At 53.2% G+C, this 26,293-nt stretch overlaps 1 protein-coding gene across 4 annotated transcripts; it reads left to right on the top strand.

Annotated features, from left to right (window-relative positions):
- Positions 1-171: 171 nt before the first annotated feature.
- On the top strand, positions 172-26,089 carry gripap1 (GRIP1 associated protein 1). Of its 4 annotated transcripts, none has more exons than XM_036143563.1 (29): positions 172-304; positions 2,740-2,806; positions 3,214-3,275; positions 3,347-3,373; positions 3,483-3,590; positions 3,670-3,814; positions 4,015-4,181; positions 5,604-5,643; positions 8,701-8,864; positions 10,218-10,265; positions 10,346-10,377; positions 12,193-12,240; positions 12,610-12,709; positions 12,862-12,939; positions 13,929-14,006; positions 15,330-15,464; positions 15,531-15,626; positions 15,695-15,805; positions 17,201-17,302; positions 17,425-17,538; positions 17,638-17,715; positions 19,249-19,344; positions 19,689-19,745; positions 19,838-19,937; positions 20,935-21,065; positions 21,268-21,384; positions 22,752-22,845; positions 24,633-24,805; positions 25,107-26,089. In XM_036143563.1, the coding sequence occupies exons 1-29, from the start codon at positions 257-259 to the stop codon at positions 25,185-25,187; spliced, it is 2,697 nt and encodes an 898-aa protein (XP_035999456.1). In that variant the 5' UTR covers positions 172-256; the 3' UTR covers positions 25,188-26,089. The 4 variants fall into 4 exon arrangements, with proteins under 4 accessions (XP_035999456.1, XP_035999448.1, XP_035999452.1 ...); XM_036143555.1 differs by lacking the exon at positions 172-304 and adding an exon at positions 512-712; XM_036143559.1 differs by lacking the exon at positions 172-304 and adding an exon at positions 512-712 and having other exon boundaries at positions 8,794-8,864.
- The last annotated feature ends 204 nt before the right edge of the window (positions 26,090-26,293 follow it).

Genomic DNA, 26,293 nt, shown 5'->3' on the forward strand with positions numbered 1-26,293 from the left:
CCAAATCTAACAGACTACAGGGAGCCGAGCTGCTGCAAGGAGCTCAGAACCAGAACCAGAACCAGAACTAGAACCAGAACTTTTCCCGGTTCTGGGTTTGCTCTGTTCTGCGTCTGTGGCTCTGCGCTCGCAGCAGTCAGAGTGAGACCTCTGTCAGAGTTTCCCTCAGTCAGAGTGAGACCTCTGTCGCGGGCCATCTCTGCAGCTCTCCTCCCGTTAGCCGCCACTAGCCGCTAGCTGGCAGCGCTGCGGGAACATGGCCATGTCGCAGGCGCTGTCCGAGGAGGAGTTCCACCGGATGCAGGTGAGAAGGAGCGGCGGGAGGCCGCCTTGTCTCTCCGCAGGGTGACTACCGGCAGGAGGAGCACCTGAGGGCGCGGCGGCCAGGTGCGGCATCCCCGCTGGAGCCGCTAGCCCTCCGTGCTAACCGTTAGCCGGGTAACGGTTAGCTGGTGGGGCTGGAGGGTTTCATCCGGAGCCGTGAGGGGCGCAGGGCTCGGTGAGAGCACCGGAACCTCCCGGAGCGATGAGCCGTTCGCTCCCAGCGGCTGTCAGCGGGGAGCTAGCCGCGGCTAGCCGCTGTGTTCCGGCTGTCAGGCGGCCACGGTCTGCTGAGAGTCACGGGGTTTGGGCGAGGCAGCTGGCCGTGTTCCGGTCCCGCTGCCGCGGTCCCTGGTGCCGGCAGGGCCCGGTGGGCCGGTGGGGTTCAAAGGTAGGAGCCTTCAGGTAGTTCAGTGAGTCATCAGTCAGGTGATGCTGCAGGAACAACAGGACCAGGATGTGCAGGTGCTGCAGCAGGACATCCTGGTACAGGTACTGCAGGTTCTGCAGGTTCTGCAGGTACCGAGCTGCCGTGAAGGATGGCTGTGAGATGGGCTCAACACCAACAGGAGTGGAGATGGTTGACCAGAGGGTCAGCTCAGGTGTTGCAGGTGAAGCAGAGGTGAGCGAGGATGTTGTTGCCCACCTGGATGTAGTGAAGGGCGGTCTCTTATAGTCAGACCATAAGAATGGAGCATTAAAATGAAACGCTGACATTCTGGGGATGTTTGATGTTGTGCATGAAGCGCCTCAGACCTTCCAGAGGAGCTGGTGTCCTGCTGAAGACGTGAAGGTCTGGCATCTCTGACGCGTCTGAAGAGTCAAACTGCAGCAGCAAAACATTTAACACTGAGAAGAGTTCAGCGCCAGGCAAGGCTGAGAAGCTGGTCTGCTCCCAGTCGCCACGGCGACCGCTGAGTGATGCGGTCAGTCGCCACGGCGACCACTGAGATTAGCGGTCAGTCACCACGGCGACCACTCAGTGATGCGGTCAGTCACCACGGCGACCACTGAGTGATGCTCCCAGTCACCACGGCGACCGTTCAGTGATGCGGTCAGTCGCCACGGCGACCACTGAGATAAGCAGTCAATCGCCACGGCGACCACTGAGATAAGCGGTCAGTCGCCACGGCGACCACTGAGATAAGCGGTCAGTCGCCACGGCGACGACTGAGATAAGCGGTCAGTCGCCACGGCGACGACTGAGATAAGCGGTCAGTCGCCATGGCGACCACTGAGATAAACAGTCAATCGCCACGGCGACCACTGATGCTGAAGCAGGAAGTGCTTCAAGCCTCCAAACCTTCAGGTTCTAGAGTAACAACACCGGGCCACTGGTGGGCTGGACGTCTGTGACTGGGAAAGGCTGCAGAGGTTGCCGGTTTGAAGCCCAGTCTGCCACTCTGGGCCCCTGAGCAAGGCCCCTGACTCCAGTTTTATCAGAGACTCACCGTTAGTCAGCGGTTGAAAGAGAGCGATGCGTACGATCTAATAAATATAACACTGACTGTGAACACCTACAGTTAATACAAGCCGCCATCTTCTTTTTTATGGGGGGGGGGGGGGGGGGATAGTGGCCGTCTTTCTGGAACAGGAAATGAGCTAATGCTCTGACAGGAAGTGGCGGTACGAACGGCCCTGGGGGCGTCCTGAAGGCCTGGCTGCTGGTTCCTGGAGGAGCCCAGGTCTGGATCAACTCACGGTTCTCCAGATGTTCTTAGGTAGAACCAGGATTTCTCCCTCGGTGCCCTGAGGCCTGCAGACGTTCTCAGCTGAACCGGCTCTCCTTACAGCCTGAACTGTTTCAGGGCGGTTCTCTGCTGCAGATGTTCTGCGTCTCTGTGTTTCAGCCTCACCACCAACCTGCAGGAGTCAGGGGAACCTTTGGGTCCCTGCGTACGAAACGTGGAACTTAGACGTTTTATGGTGAAGGTGAGCGCTGGACTCAGCAGCCTGCAGGTAGACGTTGGTCACATGACCTGAGCAGGTAGTCAGTGGTGTTTGAGCAAACACTTCCTGCTCTGCAGCAGGTTAACGCTCAGCCTCCAGAGAGCTGCTGCTCCGCCTCAGTCAACCTGCAGGTGATCAGGTATCAGCTGGAGCTTACCTGGCAGGTAGCCCAGGTAGCTCAGGTAGCTGGCAGCAGACTGAATTACACGCAGCGGCGCCTCCTGTCTCGTTGTAGCAAAGAGCCGCTGACGGCGCGTCAGAAACCCACAGGCTGGTTCTGTTAGCTCCACCAGAACCAGCCTGTGGGTCAGAACTTTACTGATTCTTTGTAAAGAAGGAATTTTTCATGTTTGTAGTCGTGGCTGATCAGAACCGCCTCTGGACTTCAGATGAGTCTCAGGTTAGATGGTCCATAGGTCCAGCGGTACCGTCAGAACCTAACTGTGCTGTGTGCTTGTTTGTGTTCAGGCCCAGTTGTTGGAGCTGCGGACTCAGAACTACCAGCTGTCTGATGATCTCAGGAAGAACTCTGCAGGTAAAACCCAAACAGTCTGACCCCATGGCACCAAGCTGGTTCTGGTTCTGGAACCGCAAAGCAGCCACCGTGTTTACACTGGTCTGCTGGGTCTGGTTCCTCCTCCATGGTTCTGTCCATCCTGGTTCTGTCCATCCTGGTTCCTCCACTGAAGCGGTTTGTGTGTGTCTGATGGTCTCTGGCTGCGGGGAAGCAGGTTCTGGTTAGATGTTAATCAGAACCCAACTGATGGCCGGACGCTGCGGGTCAGAACACGTCCAGACCGGCAGCGTCCTGGTCCGGTTCTGCAGCGGTCCAGTTTCTCTGCTCCACGCAGGAGGCTGTAGTTTCTCTGCATGTTCAGAACGTGATGTTGTCCTGCTGCAGCAGCTAGAACCTGCCGGTCTAACCGGACCTCCGTGTTTCAGAGCTGAACGGCGTGCGTCAGAAGCTGGGGGTTCTGGAGAGAGACTGCAGCAAAGCTCAGAAGGTGAGGACCGGTCCCTCAGGTGCTTCTCACCTGTTGCTCTACCTGCTCACCTGTCTTTCTGTCTCCTTCAGGCGCTGAATAAAAGCAAAAAGGCTCAGGTGAGTCCGTCTCCTGCCTGCCTGCCGGGGTTCTGCTGGCTTCCTTAGTGCTGCCAAAGGTTCTGTGGTTCCAGCTGGTTCTGCAGAGAACGTGTTGTTGTTGCTGCAGGAGGTGGACGCCCTGCTGAGTGAGAATGAGATGCTGCAGGGGAAGCTGCACAGCCAGGAGGAGGACTTCAGGCTGCAGAACAGCACCCTGATGACCGAGCTCTCCAAGGTACCCCCCCCCCCCCCCCGCCCCACCCCCCCGGTCCAGATGTGCCGGCACGGCTCCTAACGGCAGCCTGTTCCTCCAGCTGTGCACGCAGATCGAGCAGCTGGAGCAGGAGAACCAGCGTCTGAAGGAAGGAACCTCGGTTCCCAGCGCTGCAGCCGTCCCTGTGGATGCAGAGCTGCTGCGCCTCCAGGCGGAGAACTCCGCCCTGCAGAAGAAGCTGAAGGGTGAGGGCGGCGCTGCCGGCGCTGTGGGTCCGTTTAGGGTCCAGGTGGTGCTGACCTGCAGTCAGGGGACGGGTCAGAAAGCGCTTTAGTGAGAACGTTCCCATTATAAGCAGTCTGTTCTAACAGAACCAGCCTGAACACGTGGCAGAAGCAGCTAGAACCTGCTGACTGCTCAGTTCTCTCCTCCTCCTCACCTGCAGCTCTTCAGGAGCGCTTCGATGGCGAGATGCAGAGGCAGGCCGTCGCCCACGGCAACCAGATCGCTACCACGGAGACGGACGGGTCACCTGACACCAACAGAGTCTCTGATGTCACGGCGGGCGGGGAGGAGGCAGCAGCAGAGGGAACCAATCAGAGAGAAGGACAGGTGAGTCACCTGCAGCAAAGCTGGATCAGGTGGTTCTGATCTTCAGGAGATGGTCTGAATAATTTCATTAAACCGCTCAAAGAACTGAAACATGCTCTACCTGTGTTCTAAGCGTGTTCTAAACATGCTCTAACTGTGTTCTAAGCGTGTTCTAAACATGCTCTAACTGTGTTCTAAGCGTGTTCTAAACATGCTCTAACTGTGTTCTAAACGTGTTCTAAACATGTTCTAAGCGTGTTTTAAACATGTTCTAAGCGTGTTCTAAACATGTTCTAACTGTGTTCTAAGCGTGTTCTAAACATGTTCTAAGCGTGTTTTAAACATGTTCTAAGCGTGTTCTAAACATGCTCTAACTGTGTTCTAAGCGTGTTCTAAACATGTTCTAAGCGTGTTTTAAATATGTTCTAAGCGTGTTCTAAACATGTTCTAAGCATGTTCTAAACATGCTCTGTGTTCTAAGCGTGTTCTAAACATGCTCTAACTGTGTTCTAAACGTGTTCTAAACATGTTCTAAGCGTGTTTTAAACATGTTCTAAGCGTGTTCTAAACATGTTCTAAACATGTTCTAAGCATGTTCTAAACATGCTCTAACTGTGTTCTAAGCGTGTTCTAAACATGTTCTAAGCGTGCTCTAAACATTTTTTCAGTGTTGTCTGAGCGTGTTCTAAGCATGTTCTAAACATGTTCTAAACGTGCTCTAAACATGCGCTGAACATGTTCTAAACATGCTCTAAGCGTGTTTTAAACATGTTCTAAGTGTGTTCTAAACATGTTCTAACTGTGTTCTAAGCGTGTTCTAAACATGTTCTAAACATGTTCTAAGCATGTTCTAAACATGCTCTAACTGTGTTCTAAGCGTGTTCTAAACATGTTCTAAACATGTTCTAAGCATGTTCTAAACATTTTTTCAGTGTTGTCTGAGCGTGTTCTAAGCATGTTCTAAACATGTTCTAAACGTGCTCTAAACATGCGCTGAACATGTTCTAAACATGCTCTAAGCGTGTTCTAAACATGTTCTAAGTGTGTTCTAAACATGTTCTAACTGTGTTCTAAGCGTGTTCTAAACATGTTCTAAACATGTTCTAAGCATGTTCTAAACATGCTCTAACTGTGTTCTAAGCGTGTTCTAAACATGTTCTAAACATGCTCTGAGCATGTTCTAAACATTTTCTCAGTGTTGTCTGAGCGTGTTCTAAATGTGTTCTAAACATGCACTGAACTTGTTCTAAGCGTGTTCTAAGCGTGTTCTAAACATGTTCTAAGCATGTTCTAAACATTTTCTCAGTGTTGTCTGAGCGAGTTCTAAGCATGTTCTAAACATGTTCTAAACGTGCTCTAAGCGTGTTCTAAGCGTGTTCTAAGCGTGTAGCTGTGTGCTGGAGGCGTGTTGACCGGGACTAAATGCACGTCTCTGTTCTCCAGACGGAGGCTCGGTTCCAGCAGACAGAGAAGCAGCTTCACGGTGAGTTTCCAGAACCGGGCCACAGGAACAACCATGAAGAACTTAGGATCAAAATCTACGAGGATAAAATAAAGAAATCTGCAGATTTTTCATTTCCAGAACAAAAACGTCAACATTTCAGTTTAAATTGGAGAAACAACGAAATCCATCCGTTCCAGAAATGAAATGGTTCTTATTTATGGTTCTCCTGTTGGTCTCTGATCCATTCTGTTTATTAGTCTGAGAAATGGGCTCAACAGAACCACTTCTCTGCTCTGCATCTAATCATTGAGTTTCACGTCAAACAGAACCGCTTGGTTCTGAGAAATCCAATCAGAACCTTTTCCTGTCAGCTCAAGCTCAGCATGTTCTGAGTGAAGGTCTGAGAGGTTCTGCGGTTCTGAACCCGCTGCACAAACATGATGCCGGTAAACGTGACCCAGACGGGTCGGCGCTGTAGTACGGCACACTGGGTCTGGTGGTTCTGGTGGTGATGGACCCGTGGCGCCGTCCAGAAAGCAACAAGCAGCCAGCCAACATGGCCGCCCTGCTTCAGTAACGGCCGCGGGCCGATGGGGTACTGACCCGGATGTATCAGAACCGACACGGTACTGACCCGGATGTGTTAGAACCGACACGGTACTGACCCGGATGTGTTAGAACCGACACGGTACTGACCCGGAAGATTGACCCGGATGTACGTAGCAGACGGTGCCGACCCGATGCTGGGGTCTGTGGTGCCGGTGGTCCTCTTCGGGTCGTACGTCTTACCTGCTAGAACCGGGGCAGAACCACGGTACTGTGACACTTTAAACTGGAGTTCTTTAGTTTTGACCCGGTAAAGGAAACGGTCTCAGCGCCTCAGTGGGTCATCTTTGTGCTGCGGGTTCCTGCCGGTTAATGATGGATGGAACCAGAACCAGAACTTCAGCTGTGAGCAGAGCAGCGAGCTGGGTCAGGGCGGACACACACCACCCGGTCCAAACCTCAGAACCAGAACCAGAGCTGTTAGGGAGCTCCATAGCAGCAGGTGGACCTCCACCCAGTGGTCCTCTGAGATGTTCTGTTCCTCTGGTTCTAGCTGGTCTAAACTCACTCGGTTCTGATCAGAGAGGTTCTGTTGGACCTGATGCCAGCTCCCCCAGTCATCCCAACCGTTCAGAACTCTTGGCGCTGGACCCGCCTCGGCCCGGTCACGCTCCCACCTGTAGGCAGCTTGGTGCAGGTGCCTTGCCCAGGGGCACATCCAGAAATATTTCATGGGGGGGCCCTGAAACTAAAAGCTGTAATTTCAGGATTTTATTCTACTGTTGTAGTAAAGCTGCCTGTAGAAAACTATCAGAAAGACTTAAGTAAACGCCTGCTAATATCTTTTGGTTTTTAATGGTTTTCCAAATTTTTAATGTTCCTAATGATCTAATGTGCATAGCCCAATAACAGTACAGTTAAGATTTTGAGTTGAACAACTATTTCTTTTTATTGCGTAATTGCATTAGGAATAAAGTGCACATTTATTGGAAAACAAAACAGTTACTAGGGGAAAGTAGATACTGGCAGATACAAATAAAAGCGCGATAGAAGGTCAAGAAGAGCGGCTGTCTTGCTGGCTGTGCATGATGGGATGAAATGCTAAACTGATGCTACTGTTTACACTGGCCCGGGGGCCATGTCCACCCCACTGGCCACCCCCTGGTGGCGCCCCTGGACACATCAGCACGTGAAAAGACTGGAACCCACAACCTTCAGATGGCCACTGAGTCACAGCCTGACCTCAGAGTTCCAGCTACACCAAGCTGGGACCGATTGGTTCTGTGAGTCCAGTGGGTCCAGATGGGTCAAAAGAACCAATCAGAGGCTGGCAGCTGCTTTCACTGGTGCCGACCCGGTCCAGTCAGAGAGTTCTGTTCTGATGTTTACACGCTCAATCAGAACCAGGGATCAGGAAGAGGTCCAGTCTTCCTCCACATAACCCAGTTAAAAGCTAGCGGCGCTGATAGGGGCCCGAGGCCCTGATTGGCTACAGAGCCTTGTTCTGATTGTCAGGTCCTGGTTCTGGTCCTGAGGTTCTGTTATGAGGAGGTTTGGGTCCAGTCGAACAAACACATCTGTTATGTGGGGAAGGTTCTGGTCCATCCTCACTCTGGGGAAGGTTCTGGTCCAGGCAGACTCAGGGGGAGCTCAGAGATCAGACCTAGCAGCCGGTTAGCAGCCGCCTAGCAACCGGTTAGCAGCCGGTTAGCAGCTGGCTAGCAGCTGGTTAGCAGCTGGCTAGCAGCTGGTTAGCAGCTGGCTGGCAGCTGGCTAGCAGCCAGTTAGCAGCTGGCTAACAGCTGGCTAGCAGCTGGTTAGCAGCTGGCTGGCAGCTGGCTTGCAGCCGGTTAGCAGCTAGCTAGCAGCCGGTTAGCAGCTGGCTAGCAGCCGGTTAGCAGCTGGCTAGCAGCCGGTTAGCAGCTGGCTGGCAGCTGGCTATCAGCCAGTTAGCAGCTGGCTAGCAGCTAACTAGCAGCTGGCTAGCAGCTGGCTAGCAGCTGGTTAGCAGCTGGTTAGCAGCTGGCTGGCAGCTGGCTAGCAGCCGGTTAGCAGCTAGCTAGCAGCTGGTTAGCAGCTGGCTAGCAGCTGGTTAGCAGCTGGCTGCAGCTGGTTAGCAGCTGGCAGCAGCTGGTTAGCAGCTGGCTGGCAGCTGGCTGCAGCTGGCTTGCAGCCGGTTAGCAGCTGGCTAGCAGGTGGCTAGCAGCTGGTTAGCAGTCGGCTAGCAGCCGGTTAGCAGCCGGCTAGCAGCCGGTTAGCAGCCGGCTAGCAGCCGGTTAGCATCTGGCTAGCAGCTAGCTAGCAGCCAGCTAGCAGCGGGTTAGCAGCTGGTTAGCAGCCGGCTTGCAGCTGGTTAGCAGTTGGCTAGCAGCCGGCTAGCAGCTGCCAGCCAGCTGCTAACCAGTTGCTAGCCAACTGCAGCCAGCTGCTAACCAGCTGCTAACCAGCTGCAGCCGGCTAGCAGCTGGTTAGCAGCTGGCTAGAAGCTGGACGCAGTGTTGTGTGTGTGGTTCTGTGTGTCGGTCCTAATGGACCGCCCGCTGTGTGCAGCGCCCCCTGTAGGCCGGTCACAGATTGTAGCTAAGCAGGCAGCTGTAGGCTGGTCGGCTGCTCTCTGTCCAATAACTCACTGCTTTGGACCAGAGCTGGAGATGGCGCTGAACACGGAGCAGGAGGAGAAGAGGCTGCTGAGGGAGCAGGTCCACACCCTGGAGGTACCGCACCCACTCACACTCACACACACCCACCCACTCCCACACCCACCCACTCTGTGCAGGGCAGTGTGTCCACAGGCCGCTGTCCTGCAGGTTTTAGCTGCTGTCCTGGTTCTGCTCAGCCTGATGAGTGCTCAGGGTTCAGGCGGGTCATCCAGGTTCTGGAGGGAAAAAGCCCGTCCAGAGATGAGTTCCACCCATTTGCATCTCCAGCTCCAGGGCAGAGAGTGGGGCTGCATCAGAACACCCTTACTGGGTCAGAACTCTTCAGCCAGAGCAGAACTGGGTCAGCGTCTCCATGATGCTGTCTGAACAGGAAGTCAGTGAGAAGGGAGGAAAGGAGCCTGGATGCTTCCTACCATAGCTCCTTTAGCCTAGGAGCAGGAGGTAGGAGCTAGCAGCTAGGAACTAGGAACAGGAGCTTGGAGGTAGGAGCTAGGAACAGTAGCTAGGAGCTAGAAGGTAGGAGCTAGGAGCTAGGAACAGGAGGTAGGAGATAGGAACAGGAGATAGGAGGTAGGAGGTAGAAGCTAGGACGTAGGAGCTAGGAACATGAGCTAGGAGCAGGAGGTAGGAGCAAGGAACAGGAGATAGGAGGTAGAAGCTAGGAGGTAGGAACTAGGAACAGGAGCTAGGAGGTAGGAGCTAGGAACAGGAGCTAGGAGCAGGAGCTAGGAGCAAGGAACAGGAGATAGGAGGTAGAAGCTAGGAGGTAGGAACTAGGAGCAGGAGCTAGGAGGTAGGAGCAAGGAACAGGAGATAGGAGCAGGAGCTAGGAGGTAGGAGGTAGAAGCTAGGACGTAGGAGCTAGGAACATGAGCTAGGAGCAGGAGGTAGGAGCAAGGAACAGGAGATAGGAGGTAGAAGCTAGGAGGTAGGAACTAGGAGCAGGAGCTAGGAGGTAGGAGCAAGGAACAGGAGATAGGAGCAGGAGATAGGAACTAGGAGGAAGGAATAGGAGCAAGAACTAGGACCTAGGAACAGGAACTAGGATCAGGAGCTAGGACTAGGAGGTAGGAGCTAGGAACAGCAGCAGGAGATAGGAACTAGGAACAGGAACTAGGAGCTAGGTTGGGCCTTGCTGGTCTAGCGGTCCAGGGCTGTAATGTCCGCCGCCGTTGATACTTAGGACACGAAGTTCCTGGTTAGTCTGCAGATCGCCTGCTAGGGTGTTTTATTGTTGATTCTGTTGATTCTATAAGTAAAATGTATTATTATTATTATTATTATTATTATTATTATTATACTGGCGTTCCACTGTGTGATGTTTTCACGCTGCTGGACCCCTTGGTGCGGTTTGGTTAAAAGCTTCTTCAGATCATGGACGCTGAGCCTCTCCCTGTCCTCCTCCAGGCATCCAAACAGGCCGACGTGTCCAGACTGCAGGAGGAGATCACCAAGGTGAGGCCACGCACCCAAACATCACCTCTGCACATTCCCAGAGAAGATCTCTGAGGACGTGTCGTCTGTTTGTGTTGCAGCTGTCAGACAAGGTGAAGAAGAAGCAGGAGAGGTGAGCAGTGGTTCTCCTCTGGTTCTCCTGTGGTTCTCCTCTGGCTCTCCTCTGGTTCTCCTCTGGCTCTCCTCTGGCTCTCCTCTGGTTCTGCTCTGGTTCTCCTCTGGTTCTCCTCTGGTTCTCCTCTGGTTCTCCTCTGGCTCTCCTCTGGCTCTCCTCTGGTTCTCCTCTGGTTCTCCTCTGGTTCTCCTCTGGCTCTCCTCTGGCTCTCCTCTGGCTCTCCTCTGGTTCTCCTCTGGCTCTCTTCTGGCTCTCCTCTGGTTCTCCTCTGGTTCTCCTCTGGCTCTCCTCTGGTTCTCCTCTGGTTCTCCTCTGGTTCTCCTCTGGCTCTCCTCTGGTTCTCCTCTGGCTCTCCTCTGGCTCTCCTCTGGTTCTCCTCTGGCTCTCCTCTGGCTCTCCTCTGGTTCTCCTCTGGTTCTCCTCTGGTTCTCCTCTGGCTCTCCTCTGGTTCTCCTCTGGCTCTCCTCTGGTTCTCCTCTGGCTCTCTTCTGGCTCTCCTCTGGTTCTCCTCTGGTTCTCCTCTGGCTCTCCTCTGGCTCTCCTCTGGTTCTCCTCTGGCTCTCCTCTGGCTCTCCTCTGGTTCTCCTCTGGTTCTCCTCTGGTTCTCCTCTGGCTCTCCTCTGGTTCTCCTCTGGCTCTCCTCTGGCTCTCCTCTGGTTCTCCTCTGGTTCTCCTCTGGTTCTCCTCTGGCTCTCCTCTGGTTCTCCTCTGGCTCTCCTCTGGTTCTCCTCTGGTTCTCCTCTGGTTCTCCTCTGGCTCTCCTCTGGTTCTCCTCTGGTTCTCCTCTGGCTCTCCTCTGGCTCTCCTCTGGTTCTCCTCTGGCTCTCCTCTGGCTCTCCTCTGGTTCTCCTCTGGTTCTCCTCTGGTTCTCCTCTGGCTCTCCTCTGGCTCTCCTCTGGCTCTCCTCTGGTTCTCCTCTGGTTCTCCTCTGGCTCTCCTCTGGTTCTCCTCTGGTTCTCCTCTGGCTCTCCTCTGGTTCTCCTCTGGTTCTCCTCTGGCTCTCCTCTGGTTCTCCTCTGGCTCTCCTCTGGCTCTCCTCTGGTTCTGCTCTGGTTCTCCTCTGGTTGTCCTCTGGTTCTCCTCTGGCTCTCCTCTGGCTCTCCTCTGGTTCTGCTCTGGTTCTCCTCTGGTTCTCCTCTGGTTGTCCTCTGGTTCTCCTCTGGTTCTCCTCCGGTTCTCCTCTGGTTCTCTTCTGGTTCTCTACAGTCTCTGGTCGTCAGCGCTGTAATCCAGGCGCTCTCACTGCCATTAGTGCCTCCAGCGTTCTCAGCCAATGAGCACGCTGCTCAGTGCTCACGCCTTCTGCATCGTGACGTCTGACGGCGTTTGCTGCTCAGCGTTTCTCCAGCAGGGGGCGCACCTGAGTCTCTGATTGTTTCCTAACGCTGCGTCAGACCAAACGCCTGACGGGCCTCAGGCTTCACATGAAGTCTGCGGCGCCGCCGGGGGCTGCCATGCAGCCGTCATCAGGGTGGGAAAATCTGACCCTTGGCAGCTGGACGCGGGCGTCAGCCAATCAGAGACGCCGCTATGAGACGCAGTGGCAGATGTTTTTACTTCTTACCACTGATAAAGGTAAACATGGCGCTCCTGGGCCTGGCGGCTGGGGGGGCGTAAATGGCGCTGAAGGCGGCCCTCGCCAGCGTGCAGCTCCTGCTGTAGAGCGCTGAGGCTCTGACGGCGCGTCTGCCGCGTCTGCCGTTCACACGCCTCCAAGTTGAGGCGCTGGCGGCGTTTTGGGGCTGAAAGGCGTTTGGTCTGGACGGCGTTTCTGGGTTTGCTGCGTCTGAAATGTTCTCTTTGTTCCTGCAGCTTCCAGCGTCTGCAGACTGAGAAGGAGGCTCTGTACAACGACAGCAGGTCAGAACCACAAACTGCTTCCTGCTCCCTGAATTCAGCAGTTTGCTGCTGGTCTCCCAATAAATCACCTTTGACTAAAGGATTTTCTCTCATTGTCAAAGTTAAATCAGTCTGAATCTGAGGGTCCAGTTCAGATCCGTGTTTATGACGACATTATATTAAATATTTATAACGTGTTCTTTGGATGATGATGATTATACTTTTACATTCACACTGTTGAACTGATCAGAACACAGAACAGAAATGGACCCGGGTCACAGCCTGCAGAACATCTTGTCACTCTGACCGTCTAATGAGGAGGTTCTGCTCCCAGCAGCAGAACCCTGGATGGAGGTTCATCCATGAGGCTGATGTGATCTTTGTCTCCAGGACAAAGATCGATGAGATCAACCAGAGGAAAGAAGAAGAGCTGAAGGCTGTGAACATCCGCCTCCAGAAGCTGCAGTCAGACCTGGCAGCAGCCAATCAGGTGAGAGCTCAGCAGCAGGCTCTCTGACATCATTACCCGCCGTGTTTGCTATGGAAATACCCAGAAAGCTGAGATCAGACCTCATCTAAAGTAAAAACAAACAGTGTTTTGGGTCCTGAGCTGCTCCACGTTCTCTGGCTGTTTGTGTTCAGGTGGCAGCAGAGCTGAGGGAGCAGCTGCAGAGCAAAGACAAGGAGCACCAGCTGGCTCTGCACACCTTGAAGGACCAGGTAAGGCGGCCTGCAGCGGCTACCTGTCAGTCTGGACTCAGGGCAGACGGCTGCACCTCCCTGTCTGCTCTGCTGAGGTTCTGCTGAGGTTCTGCTGGTTCTCTGCTGATGTTCTGCTGATGTTCTGCTGATGTTCTGCTGGTTCTCTGACCGGTCCGGTCCGTCTCTTCCTGTTGGCTCTTCTGTCTCTTGGCCGTGTTCACATTCAGGGCTGCATCCTCTGGAGACGGCTCTGTAGGCTGAGCAGACCCAACGGTCCTCGTCTTCCCTCCATCCTGGCCCGCTCCATCCCATGATGCATTGCAGGTTGACGTTTTAGCGATAGAGTAGACGAGCTGTGAATAAACTGGAACATATTAAGCGTTCTGTGACGTTTGTAGCTGGGAAGCCATCTACCTAATCCTGTTGATTTATCTCTTATTTTTAAAACGCTGGCCTGGCTGGCAGCATCACTGATCGCCGTGACGACAACACGCTGCTTTCCAGCTGCAGCCGGCCTAAACGATGCCTGACGTCGACGTTTGGGTTATTTTCTCTACACATAAATGACCCTCTGCTCACAGAGTTACATGGTTGCTGTTTGAAAGTGTTACCAACCAGACAGCAGCGTGAAGCAGCTCAGAAATTACTCAACTTTGTCATTGATCCCTGAATTTCTGTTATTGGTAAATTTCTATATCATCATAAAGTTACGTTGAACATTTTGCCGATTAATAAATGAGAATAAAGTGAAAATAAAGCAACATTTTAAACAGCAGATTGTAAGGGAGAAAAGAAAAACCGTGTAGTTATTTAGAGGAGACAACGGTTGCTAGGCAACGGGAGTAACACTGTAGGGGTGGGGGTGGGGGGCCCTCAGGTGGAGCGGCTCCTCTGAAGGATGCCACCCTGAAGTGGGACGGCCCGTTATGTTCCGTTCTCTCTCTGCATTCACTCTTCTTCTCCTCTCTGCTCTCTGCTGCCCCTGGCGGCGGGTGGTGGTACTGCAGGCGGCCAGTCAGCAGCAGGTGGACAACATCCTGCAGGAGAACGATGCTCTGAGGACTAACCTGGCTGCTCTGGAACAGGTAACCACCCACGCAGAGCGCCACCCTCAGGAAATGCCCCGTCACTGCACAGTCTGACCCGCCTCCATGGAACCAAGCTCCATTCCAACAGAACATTCAGGGGAACCCAACAGAACAACCCGTAGTCTAACTAAAGCTGCAGCAGAAGATGTGATGAATTACTAGAACTTTATGACTCCTGTAATTTTACCTAGAACATCCGGAACCAGCTGACACGGTTTGGACCCATGATGGCCCGTAAAGAACGGAGGAAAGATCCACTCTGTGGAGTCAGAATCAGAACCATTCCTGATTCTGATCCAATCAGTACACAATAAATCCCTTTATTGTCCCTGTTGGAGAAACTGTGGCAGGAGTTAGACGCTAGATGAGTAACATCCCACGACCATTTAACGATAAAATCTACAGCAGAAGAGAGAGAACTTAATAATAATAATAATAATAATAATAATAATAATAATAATGCATGTTCAGTTAAACAGGTGAGAGCGGAGGCTGTCCTCCTCCACCTGCACCGGGTCCAGGGGACATCCCACCACAGAACTGGTCCTCCTCAGGTCCAGAACCACCTCTCTGACCCAGGATAACATCCAGGGAACTGATGTAGAGATGGTGGACCCTCCTCAGTACCTGGGTGTTCTCCAGAACCATGAACTGGACCGGACCCATAACCCTTTACAGGACGGGTCAGAGCAGAACCTACCTGCTGAGGAGGCGGAGGTCTTCTGGCCTGCAGGGGGCGCTGCTGGGTGGAGGTCCACTCCTGACCGCTCCAGCTGGTCCTTCAGGAGTTCTGGGTGGATGGTGCTGAACGCTCTGGAGGAACCAAAGAACCTGATCCTGACGGTGCTGCCAGGGTTCTCCAGGTGGACCAGAGGATCATAATTCATCCAGAGACGGAAACCTGAAGTAGCTTCATCCCAAAGAAAGAAGCTTTCTGAATCATCTCCTGAGCTTTGTTGCTCCCAGAGTTCTGATGTGAAGCAGCAGGTCCACTGTGACGTGTCAGCTGGTGCCGCCCACATTCAGCCCTGAAGCTGCTTCCTGAGGAACGCTGCAGCTTCCTGAGCTTGTTTCCACGGGTTAGGGTTGGTCAGTAGGTGGCGCTGTCCAGCTTCAGGCCACAGACTCTTCTTCTTGTCTCCATTAAGGTTAAACTCTTATTTAAATCTAGAAGCTCAGTGGCCGTCAGCTTGCCTCCTTTCTGCCATCTTCGTCTCATCTGCACATTCCTGGTTCTGATCGGCAGCTTTGTGGTTCTGCTTTGTTCTGGAGAGCCGGCAGAACCTTTCTGGAGACTGAAGGCTGTTTCCCTGTGTTCAGATCCAGACGGCCAAGACGCAGGAGATGAACCTGCTGAGGGAGCAGCAGGAGGCGCTGACGGCTGAGCTGCAGCAGAGACGCTCTGACCAGGAGAGTCTGCTGGCCCAGAGAGACGACCTGAACTCTCAGCTGCAGGTAGGAGAAGTCCTCAGAGGCTGCGTCCCCCTGTGTCCCCCAGCAACGTCTCCGTCCTCCCTGCAGGAGTCCAGCTTCGCCAACAGGAAGCTGCTGGAGCAGCTGACGGAGGAAGGTCAGGAGAAGGAGCGGCTGCTACGGGAGCTGGAGGAGGCCAAGAAGGTAGGAGACGGCCGGTAAACGCTCACAGACGCTCAGCAGCCCCTGCAGTAACGCGTGTGTGTGAGCAGACAGCAGAGAAGAGGAAGGCCATGCTGGATGAGATGGCCACGCAGCTGAACCTGGTGAAGTCTGACCACAAGGAGGCGCTGTCAGACCTCAAACTGCAGCATGAGAAGGAGGTGAGTCTGCTACACGCCTAAATTAGCTTTATACTCCTTTACTTTAATAAACATATCTATCTATCTATCTCTATCTATCTATCTATATCTATATATATCTATATCTATCTATCTATATATATATATATATATATATATGTATGTATGTATATTAGGGCTGGGCAACGATTAAAATATTTAATCGCGATTAATCGCATTGTATTTACAAACTCCAAGAATGAATTCAAAAGTAGTGTAAAGAGCACTTTTATTTTAATGTTCTGCTGCCATATGAACAAAAGTGTTGTAACATTTGTAGCACTTATCAGTAACACATATTTAGTGTAAAGCTCAACTTAAACGTGTAAAACAAAAAATAGCAATAATAATAAATTAAAGCTTATTGCCACTGACAGGGAATTCTCTTTATGGGGAAAAAATCTACCAAAAACAGGCAATTTCTGAGGTAACAGCAGGGAGCAGCGTTACCATTTTATGTTCAATACCAAAGTTTAACTTGGCAGTGGTTCCAACTAACTTGTTTCTGTCATATTCCATGCTGGAAGAACTTTAAACTGAAATGCTTGCTAACTCGATATGCTTGCGTTTATTTGACGTTGACGCGCGGTTTTTTGTTGTTGCTTTCTCGCGTGCATATAGTGAATGGCAGGGAAAAACAGGCAAAAATACATGGATACTTTGAAACGAGAAGCGACTTCACCGACGGCGTCGATGCAGACCCCCCCCCCGCTCTGCTCCGCACAAAACTTGTTCCGTTCGCCAACTCACCGCCTCGCCTGCGGGAAACACCGCCTTCCGCATGTCGGCTTTGTTTTTTTCCGGCCAGCACTTTCTTACTCTGAATCCGAGGCTTGGCTGACAGCGAGGTTATTGGCGCATTATCGCCACCTACTGTTCTGATTCAAACCCTTACACCGCAGCAACAGACCTTCACAAAATAAAAGCATGTGAGCAACATGCGTTAATGCGCGTTAAAGAAAATATCGCCGTTAATAGTCTAATGAGTTAACGCGAAATTAACGCGTTAACTTGCCCAGCCCTTATATATATATATATATATATATATATATATATATATATATATATATATATATATATAAAATGTGTGTGTGTGTTAATATCAACATAAATAATAGTGTTAATCATTTTGTGATATTAGCATCTATCGTATCGTCGTTCTAACAAATCTATAGAACTTCATGACTGAGTCAAAGTGACACCAGAAAGCTGTTGGACTGAAGGTTTGTGTCTAATTTAGCTTTTGTAGATGAAATCCTAATAATCTGGCAGGAGGTCCCTTAAATTCCTCCCACCATCAGCGGATCGTTTCATACTCCCTCCTTCTTTAAGCGGACCACCAGAAGCTGAATGATTGAACGTGTCGACTGCCCCCAGGTTCTCGGAGTGAGAGCTCGTTATGAGAAGGAGCTGCGAGGGCTCCACGAGGAGAAGAACCGCTCTGAGGAGGAGATCCGGCAACAGCTGAGGGAGGAGAAGGTGACCACTCCCTGGGGGGAGGAACCTGGAGGGGGGGTTAGGGTCCGGGTTGGAGAAGAGGAGCAGCAGAATCGTCCCTGCTAGTTGGAAGCGGTAAGCAAACGTCTGTTTGTGGTTCCCAGGGCCGGACCAAGGAGCTGGAGGGGTTACAGCAGCGGGTGGAGGAGCTGCAGGCTCAGGTTCAGGCCATGGAGGGAACCAAAGGTTGGTTTGAGAGACGCCTGAAGGAGACTGAGGTCAGTCCAGCAACATGAAGCTGGTACCAGCAGGTCCATTTCAGTCACAGATCACTTAGAACTGTTTCCTTTCCCTGACTGCGGCTTCGCTGTGAGCAGGAGAACCTGGAGAAGAACGCTCTGCAGCATCAGGAGGACATCCAGAGGCTGCAGGAGGAACAGGCACTCCAGCTGGAGGTACACACTTAGTGACGGAGAGAAGGAAGCGCTCCGGAAATTATCCATGCTGGTTGATGCTCGGTTCTGGACGTGTGTCTGGTCCACCGTCGCTCCTCAACAGACTGAAGACCGTCTGTATAAACCAGCTTATTCCTCTCATCTCATTGTTTAGCTTTAAAATGTATTACTGCTCTATTTTAATTCTTCCTAATAAGGCGTCTGATGATGCCAGGTGAGCTTTACTGTTAAGAACGATGCCTATAAATATAATGTATCATTATAATTAAGAACGGTGACTATAAATATAATTTATTATTATAAAGCTGTCACCAGGTTGTTTGGTTCAAACTCGCAGCATTTAAACATCCATTCGTTATTTCTTTAACTAAGGCGCTACATTTATTCCAGGTTGCTAGAGAAGTGTGCAGCAGCCAGTCACCACTAGGGGGCGCAGTGAACTCAGACTGGGTTTATCTCCTCTCAGCTGATCCCAGAGCAGCTGTTCTGCTCTGTAAACAGAAATAAATCAGCGTAGGAGTCTAATTAACGTGTCTCCATGGTGATGCAGAGGTTACACGTTTCAGCAGCAGAGCTTCCTGTCAGCATCACAGCACCAGGTCTAACCCGCCGCCTTCACAGAGCAGGGAGGCGCGCAGCCACCAGGGGGCGCTGCGGCTTTACCAGCAAGGATAAAACACTGTGAAGCAATGAGAAATGACACTTATCAGATTAGAGGCTAATTCATCTAACTCAGCTCGTCTCGGGGGTTCTGCTTCCTGGATGTCTTCTGGAGCCTCAGCCGTGGCAGATGCTTCCAGAGAGGAAATAAACGTCTCCTCAGGGCGTCCGCTGTGCGATCAGCAGGAACACACGGCCCACGTCTCCTCAGGGACGCCGCGCTGATTACGGAGCGCTATCGGAGCGCCGCCAGCCTGCAAGCTGCAAACTTAATGGGAAAAGTTAATTAACCATGGAGGAGGTCCGATTAGAGGCGCCGTGGGTTCCTGCTGCTTCCAGCGACGCTGGGTCAGACCGGGTCAGACTGGTACTGATACCCAGAATCAATCAAAGAACCAGGCCAGCAGAACCTCCACAGATTCAGCTGGAGGCTGGCAGTTGATGGTTCTGATGGTTCTGACGGTTCTGGTGGTTCTGGTGGAGAAGATCTGGTTCCTAACTCTCTTAGCGCCTTTTAGGCTTCAGCGCCCTGCAGACCACAGAACCTACAGCCTGTTAGAACCTCACACTGAGCCGGTTCACTCTCTGGTTCTGAGATGTTCTGAAATGTTCTGGCTGGTTCTGTGCCTGCGGTTAAAGAGGTTCCTGAGAATTAGCAGCCGTGTTCCTCTGAGCTGCAGCCAGCGGCCTCCTTTAATCAGACGGCAGTTAATTAGCAGCAGCAGCAGATCAGAGCCAGATAAACCGGGTTCTCCCTCTGAGCGGATTATGCTTGGAGGTGGAACGTGTTCTGTGCTTCATGCTGAACCTTCCCTCTGGGAGGCGGTCCTGGTTCCGGGTCTGCAGATGTTCCAGATGTTTCTGTTTCTGCAGGAGAAGCAGGCAGAGGTGGAGGGATGGAAGCAGCAGCAGCTGGAGGCGGAGAAGCAGAGAGACGAGCTCCGTGGAACCATCGGGAAACTGAAACAGGTGAGAACCCGGCTACGCTGCTCTGCTACGACTTCCACATGTTCTAGCATGTTCTAGCATGTTCTAGCATGTTCTAGCATGTTCTAGCATGTTCTAGCAGAGCCTCATGGGGCAGAACCACCAGCCACACCGTGGAGCACGGTGGAGGCAGCATCATGCTGTGGGCAGCAGGCCAGAGCTGATGGATGAAGATAAAACCAGGACTACCTGCAGGAGAACCTGAGGCTGGGTGGAGGTCCACCTCCCTGAACCTGCAGCCTGAGGAGGTTCTGCAGAGTTCTGTGGGTCAGTTCTAGCGACCCGGTTCTGAAACCCAAACCACGTGTTCTGTGTCTGTGCTGCAGGAGATCAAGGACACCGTGGACGGCCAGAGGATCCTGGAGAAGAAGGGGAGCTCAGCGGTGAGTGGGGCGGCCGTTCCGGGTCGGAACCAGAACAGAACCAGAACATTGGGCTGTGCAGAGGAAACTGAAGCTGAACTGTGTCTCTGCAGCTGAAGGACCTGAAGCGGCAGCTGCAGCTGGAGAGGAAACGGGCCGACAAGCTGCAGGAGAGGCTGCAGGAGATCCTGACCAACAGCAGAACCAGGACAGGTAAGCACACCTGAGTCTGTGATGTCACCGCCCACAGGTCCGGCCCGGTTCTGCTCACAACCTCAGGAAAGTGTTCCGTGGCCTGAAGAGACTAAAGCGGACCTCTCTGGAAGCTGCGGTCCAACACGGCGGAGGTAGTGTGATGATCTGGAGGACCGGTTCTACCCAGAACCAGCAGAACCACCGGTTCTACCCAGAACCAGCGGTTCTACCCAGAACCAGTAGAACCGCCGGTTCTACCCAGAACCAGCGGTTCTACCCAGAACCAGTAGAACCGCTGGTTCTGCTGGTTCTACCCAGCAGAACCAGCGGTTCTACTCAGAACCAGCAGTTCTACTCAGAACCAGCAGAACAGCTGGTTCTGAGTAGAACTGCTGGTTCTACTCAGAACCAGCTGTTCTGCTGGTTCTGAGTAGAACCAGCAGAACAGCTGGTTCTGAGTAGAACTGCTGGTTCTACCCAGCAGAACCAGCTGTTCTACCCAGAACCAGTAGAACCGCTGGTTCTGCTGGTTCTACCCAGCAGAACCAGCGGTTCTACTGGGTAGAACCAGCAGAACAGCTGGTTCTGAGTAGAACTGCTGGTTCTACCCAGCAGAACTGACCCAAACAGCACCTTAGAGTGGAGCACAGTGAAGGTTTGGAGCGGCCTAGTCAAAGTCTGGATCACAGGCCCGGCTGGTTCTGGTTCTCTAAGCGATGCTCTGAAACAGTCAGCGGTCCGTTTTGAGGCGCTCCAGATAAACGGCGCCGTCTGTATCTGTAGCTGCACTGGAAGCACAGAACCAGAACCAGAACCAGAACTCCTGACCCAAAGCAGTTATCTTCTGTTCTGGCTCAGCAGAGCCTGCAGACCAACCAGGTTCCAGAACCAGGTTCCCCTGAAACCTGCCGGTTCTAACAAGTACGGCTTTCAGGTCTGGGCCCGGTTCCCTCTGAAAGGCAGAGCATCAGAACCGGCCCGTTCACGGTTCTGTTTCCTCATCCTGTGCTTCCAGGTCTGGAGGAGCTGGTTCTGTCTGAGATCAACAGTCCCAGTCGGACTCAGCAGACCGGAGACTCGTCCTCCGTCTCCTCGTTCTCCTACAAGGACGTGATGAAGGAGGTCCAGCCGACCCATCAGAACCGGGTAGGTACAGCGCCTCCTTCTGGACCGGGTCCTTCTGGACCGGGTCCCAGCAGTAGAACCCTCCAGCGCAGAGAACCGGCCCAATACCAACGGTACCATGTTCTGCCTGTGAAGGCGGGGTTCTGGTACCGGGGGGCGGGTCAGGGTTCTGGGTTCTGGGTTCTGAGGTCCGTGTGACCCGGTTCCGTCTGTGTGTCCTCAGTCCGGAGGAGGAAGTCCTCAGTCCCAGCGTCCTGCAGAACTCTCTGACGACGAGGTGGGCGAGCTCTTCCAGCGGCTCGCCGAGGTCCAGCAGGAGAAGTGGATGCTGGAGGAGAAGGTGAGCAGCTCACCTGTGTCCAGGTGAGGGGCGGGGCTGAATAGATGCTGGAGGAGAAGGTGAGCAGCTCACCTGTTGTCCAGGTGAGGGGCGGGGCTGGATAGATGCTGGAGGAGAAGGTGAGCAGCTCACCTGTGTCCAGGTGAGGGGCGGGGCTGAATGGATGCTGGAGGAGAAGGTGAGCAGCTCACCTGTGTCCAGGTGAGGGGCGGGGCTGAATGGATGCTGGAGGAGAAGGTGAGCAGCTCACCTGTGTCCAGGTGAGGGGCGGGGCTGAATAGTTGCTGGAGGAGAAGGTGAGCAGCTCACCTGTGTCCAGGTGAGGGGCGGGGCTGAATAGATGCTGGAGGAGAAGGTGAGCAGCTCACCTGGTGTCCAGGTGAGGGGTGGGGCAGAATAGATGCTGGAGGAGAAGGTGAGCAGCTCACCTGTGTCCAGGTGAGGGGCGGGGCTGAATAGATGCTGGAGGAGAAGGTGAGCAGCTCACCTGTGTCCAGGTGAGGGGCGGGGCTGAATGGATGCTGGAGGAGAAGGTGAGCAGCTCACCTGTGTCCAGGTGAGGGGCGGGGCTGAATAGTTGCTGGAGGAGAAGGTGAGCAGCTCACCTGGAGTCCAGGTGAGGGGCGGGGCTGAATAGTTGCTGGAGGAGAAGGTGAGCAGCTCACCTGTGTCCAGGTGAGGGGCGGGGCTAAATGGATGCTGGAGGAGAAGGTGAGCAGCTCACCTGTTGTCCAGGTGAGGGGCGGGGCTGAATAGATGCTGGAGGAGAAGGTGAGCAGCTCACCTGTTGTCCAGGTGAGGGGCGGGGCTGAATAGATGCTGGAGGAGAAGGTGAGCAGCTCACCTGTTGTCCAGGTGAGGGGCGGGGCTGAATAGATGCTGGAGGAGAAGGTGAGCAGCTCACCTGTTATCCAGGTGAGGGGCGGGGCAGAATAGATGCTGGAGGAGAAGGTGAGCAGCTCACCTGTTGTCCAGGTGAGGGGCGGGGCTGAATGGATGCTGGAGGAGAAGGTGAGCAGCTCACCTGTTGTCCAGGTGAGGGGCGGGGCAGAATAGATGCTGGAGGAGAAGGTGAGCAGCTCACCTGTTGTCCAGGTGAGGGGCGGGGCTGAATAGATGCTGGAGGAGAAGGTGAGCAGCTCACCTGTGTCCAGGTGAGGGGCGGGGCAGAATAGATGCTGGAGGAGAAGGTGAGCAGCTCACCTGGACACCAGGTGAGGGGCGGGGCTGAATAGATGCTGGAGGAGAAGGTGAGCAGCTCACCTGTTGTCCAGGTGAGGGGCGGGGCTGAATAGTTGCTGGAGGAGAAGGTGAGCAGCTCACCTGTGTCCAGGTGAGGGGCGGGGCTGACCGTGTCTCTGTGGCAGGTGAAACATCTGGAGGTGAGCTGCTCCTCCATGGCTGAGGACATCTGCAGGAAGAGCGCCATCATCGAGACCTACGTGATGGACAGTCGCAGAGGTGAGTCCGACCCGCACAGCCAGAACCAGAACCCGGTTCTGCGGGTCCAGATGTTCCTTCTCCTTCCCAAACCTCTGCTGCTGCTTCTCTCACTGTCTGGCTCGGCGCCGCCAGAACTTGCTCAGAACCGGACCAACGCTTCAGCTGATGATCCCGGTTAAAATGTTCTGTTGGTACCGGACCCGTTTAGGAACATTTCTGGTGGCGCCAGCCTCAGCTGGACCTCCTCCTGGTTCAGCGCTCTTATGGACCATCTGCTGGTTCTGATTGACACAGACTGGGTCTCCTTCCTCAGAGTCCAGCTGCAGGAGTTTCTGGACCCACCAGAACCTCCTGGAGCTGGACTCTGCTGCTGTTCCATGTCTGAAGGAGAGCGGTACCGACCCAGACCGTGTTCTGTAGTCTGGCCCGGCTCGCTGACTCCTCTTCCTCTCCTCTTCCTCTTTTTCCTCTCTTCTTCCTCTTTTTCCTCTCTTCTTCCTCTCCTCTTCCTCTCCTCTTCCTTTCCTCTTCCTTTCTTCTTCTTCTCCTCTTCCTCTCTTCTTCCTCTCCTCTTCGTCTCCTCTTCGTCTCCTCTTCCTCTCTTCTTCCTCTCCTCTTCCTCTCTTCTTCCTCTCCTCTTCCTTTCTTCTTCCTCTCTTCTTCCTCTCCTCTTCGTCTCCTCTTCCTCTCCTCTTCCTCTCTTCTTCCTCTCCTCTTCCTCTCCTCTTCCTTTCCTCTTCCTTTCTTCTTCTTCTCCTCTTCCTCTCTTCTTCCTCTCCTCTTCGTCTCCTCTTCCTCTCTTCTTCCTCTTCTCTTCCTCTCTTCTTCCTCTCTTCTTCCTCTCCTTTTCCTCTCTTCTTCCTCTCCTCTTCGTCTCCTCTTCCTCTCTTCTTCCTCTCCTCTTCCTTTCTTCTTCTCTTCTTCCTCTCTTCTTCCTCTCCTTTTCCTCTCCTCTTCCTCTCCTCTTCGTCTCCTCTTCGTCTCTTCTTCCTCTACTCTTCCTCTCTTCTTCCTCTACTCTTCCTCTCTTCTTCCTTTCTTCTTCCTCTACTCTTCCTCTCTTCTTCCTTCTCTCCTCTTCGCTCGTCTTGCTCCTCGCCTCTTCTCTTCTTCCTCTCTTCTCCTCTCCGTTTCCTCTCCGCTTACCTCGTCCTCTTCAAGCTCTCTTCGTCTCTTCTTCTTCCTCTACTCTTCCTCTCTTCTTCCCTCTACGCGTCCCTCTTCGTCCTACCTCTTCCTCTCTTCTTCCTCTCCTCTTCCTTTCTTCTTCTCTTCTTCCTCTCTTCTTCCTCTCCTTTTCCTCTCCTCTTCCTCTCCTCTTCGTCTCCTCTTCGTCTCTTCTTCCTTTCTTCTTCCTCTCTTCTTCCTCTACTCTTACTTCTCGGCTTCTCTTCGCCTCTTCTCTTCTTCGTCTCCTCTTCCTCTCCTCTCCTCTCCTCCTCCTCTTCCTCTCCTCTCTTCTTCCTCTCCTCCTCTTCCTCTCCTCTACTCTTCCTCTCCTCTACTCTTCCTTTCTTCTTCCTTTCTTCTTCCTCTCCTCTTCCTCACTTCTTCCTCTCCTCTTCGTCTCTTCTTCCTCTACTCTTCGTCTCTTCTTGCTCTACTCTTCCTCTCTTCTTCCTCTCCTCTTCCTCTCCTCTTCATCGTCTCCTCTTCCTCTCCTCTCCTCTCCTCTTCCTCTCCTCTTCATCGTCTCCTCTTCCTCTCTTCCTCTCTTCTTCCTCTCCTCTTCATCGTCTCCTCTTCCTCTCTTCCTCTCTTCTTCCTCTCCTCTTCATCGTCTCCTCTCCTCTTCCTCTCCTCAGACGTGTCGGGCAGCGTGCTCGGCGCTCACGGAGGCTTCCAGGCAGAGCGGGGGGGTCTGGGCTCGGTTCTGCGAGATCTGGTGAAACCAGGAGACGAGAACCTGAGGGAGATGAACAAGAAGCTGCAGAACATGCTGGAGGAGCAGCTCACCAAGAACATGCACCTGCAGAAGGTGAGGCGCTCAGACACGCAGGGTTCCTGTGGGTTCTCCTCAGGACCCAACGGGTTCCTGTGGGTTCTCCTCACATCAGATAGCAGGACCCAACGGGTTCTGAGCAGAACCGGTCATTACAAACCACCGATGGGGAGTGTTCTCCTTAACGAGATCCGCAGTGATGGTTTCTGGGTAATGCTGGGTCATAAAGAAGATCTGGCAGGTGGGACTAAGACCGGTTCTGACTCGTTAAGTCCAGCAGAACCGGACCTGGTACCATCAGGCGTCTCTCTGACCCAAACCTTCTGTCTTCCTGCAGGACCTGGAGCTTCTGTCCCAGGAATTAGTCCGGCTCAGTAAGGAGAGTCCCGCTGGCAGCAGTGCAGTCGGTTCCGGATGAGGCTACATCCTGGATCCGTCACGCTCGCTTCCCTCCATCTCAGTCGCTGCATTTACAACCTGCTGTGGGCTCCATCTACTGCCTGGAGCCGGTAACGGTTCCTGGCTGGGTCTAAATGCTGGATTTATCTGTTCATGGCGGAAGAACCTGAGAGGTTCTGGATGGAGAAGAGCTCTGAGGACATGAACATTCGGTCTCACTTCATTTCTCTGTTGAATGTACTGTAATTAGACGGCACCATCCATCGCTCTGGGTCCTGGCTATGATCTGGAAAACTCACAACTGACCTCATCGCTTCCTGTGCGCATAATTAACTCTGGGACCCGACTATGTGCTGGAGCGAGTCTGAAACGGTCACCATGACAGTAACAGCCAATCGGGGTGGAGCTCTGGTTGCCATGGTTACCGTTTCAGGTGAGCTTGCCGGCCGTTGGCTCCCCGCTCACCTGGAGACGCGGCGCTGCGTTTGTGTTTCACTACAGAATGACTTTCACTACGGAAGCCCAGCTGGACAAACAACCTGCAGCCGCAGCAGGCAGAAAGGTTCTGAATCCAAAGCGTTTGGTTCTGAACGGTTCTGTCTGGGTTCCGTCTGTCACAAACATACCTGAATGTTCTGGCTCGGCTCGGTCCGCTTCCTGCAGAACTCGGTTCAGTCACAGTTCCTCACTCTGGCCTGGCTTTGGGCTCTGACTACGTCCTGGTATTCTGTGCTGGGGCCCGGCTATGACTACGTCCTGGTATTCTGTGCTGGGGCCCGGCTATGACTACGTCCTGGCGTCAGATCTGTGGTTGAAATGTTCCGTCTGTAAATATTCGCTGTGATTTAAAGTATTTATGTTTGATCACCATGACGCTAATTATTGTATCTATGAAGACGTATAAAATCTGTGTGGAAACGAGTTGCTGCCTTTGCTCTTTCATTCAGAGGAGAACCGTTTTACAGCAGCGACCCGGTTGTGGTTCTGAAGCCAGACTACAGCACACCACAGCAGGACTGCGTCCGGGTCATGGCGGGTTCTGCTGGATCTTCCTCTCCTAGACGCTGATGCTGCGCCTCATTATTGTTGTTCAGAAAAACTTTTATCACATTTTTTTCTGGTTTC

Source organism: Fundulus heteroclitus, chromosome 1 (assembly GCF_011125445.2).
Source record: "Fundulus heteroclitus isolate FHET01 chromosome 1, MU-UCD_Fhet_4.1, whole genome shotgun sequence".
NCBI classification, from domain to species: domain Eukaryota; kingdom Metazoa; phylum Chordata; class Actinopteri; order Cyprinodontiformes; family Fundulidae; genus Fundulus; species Fundulus heteroclitus.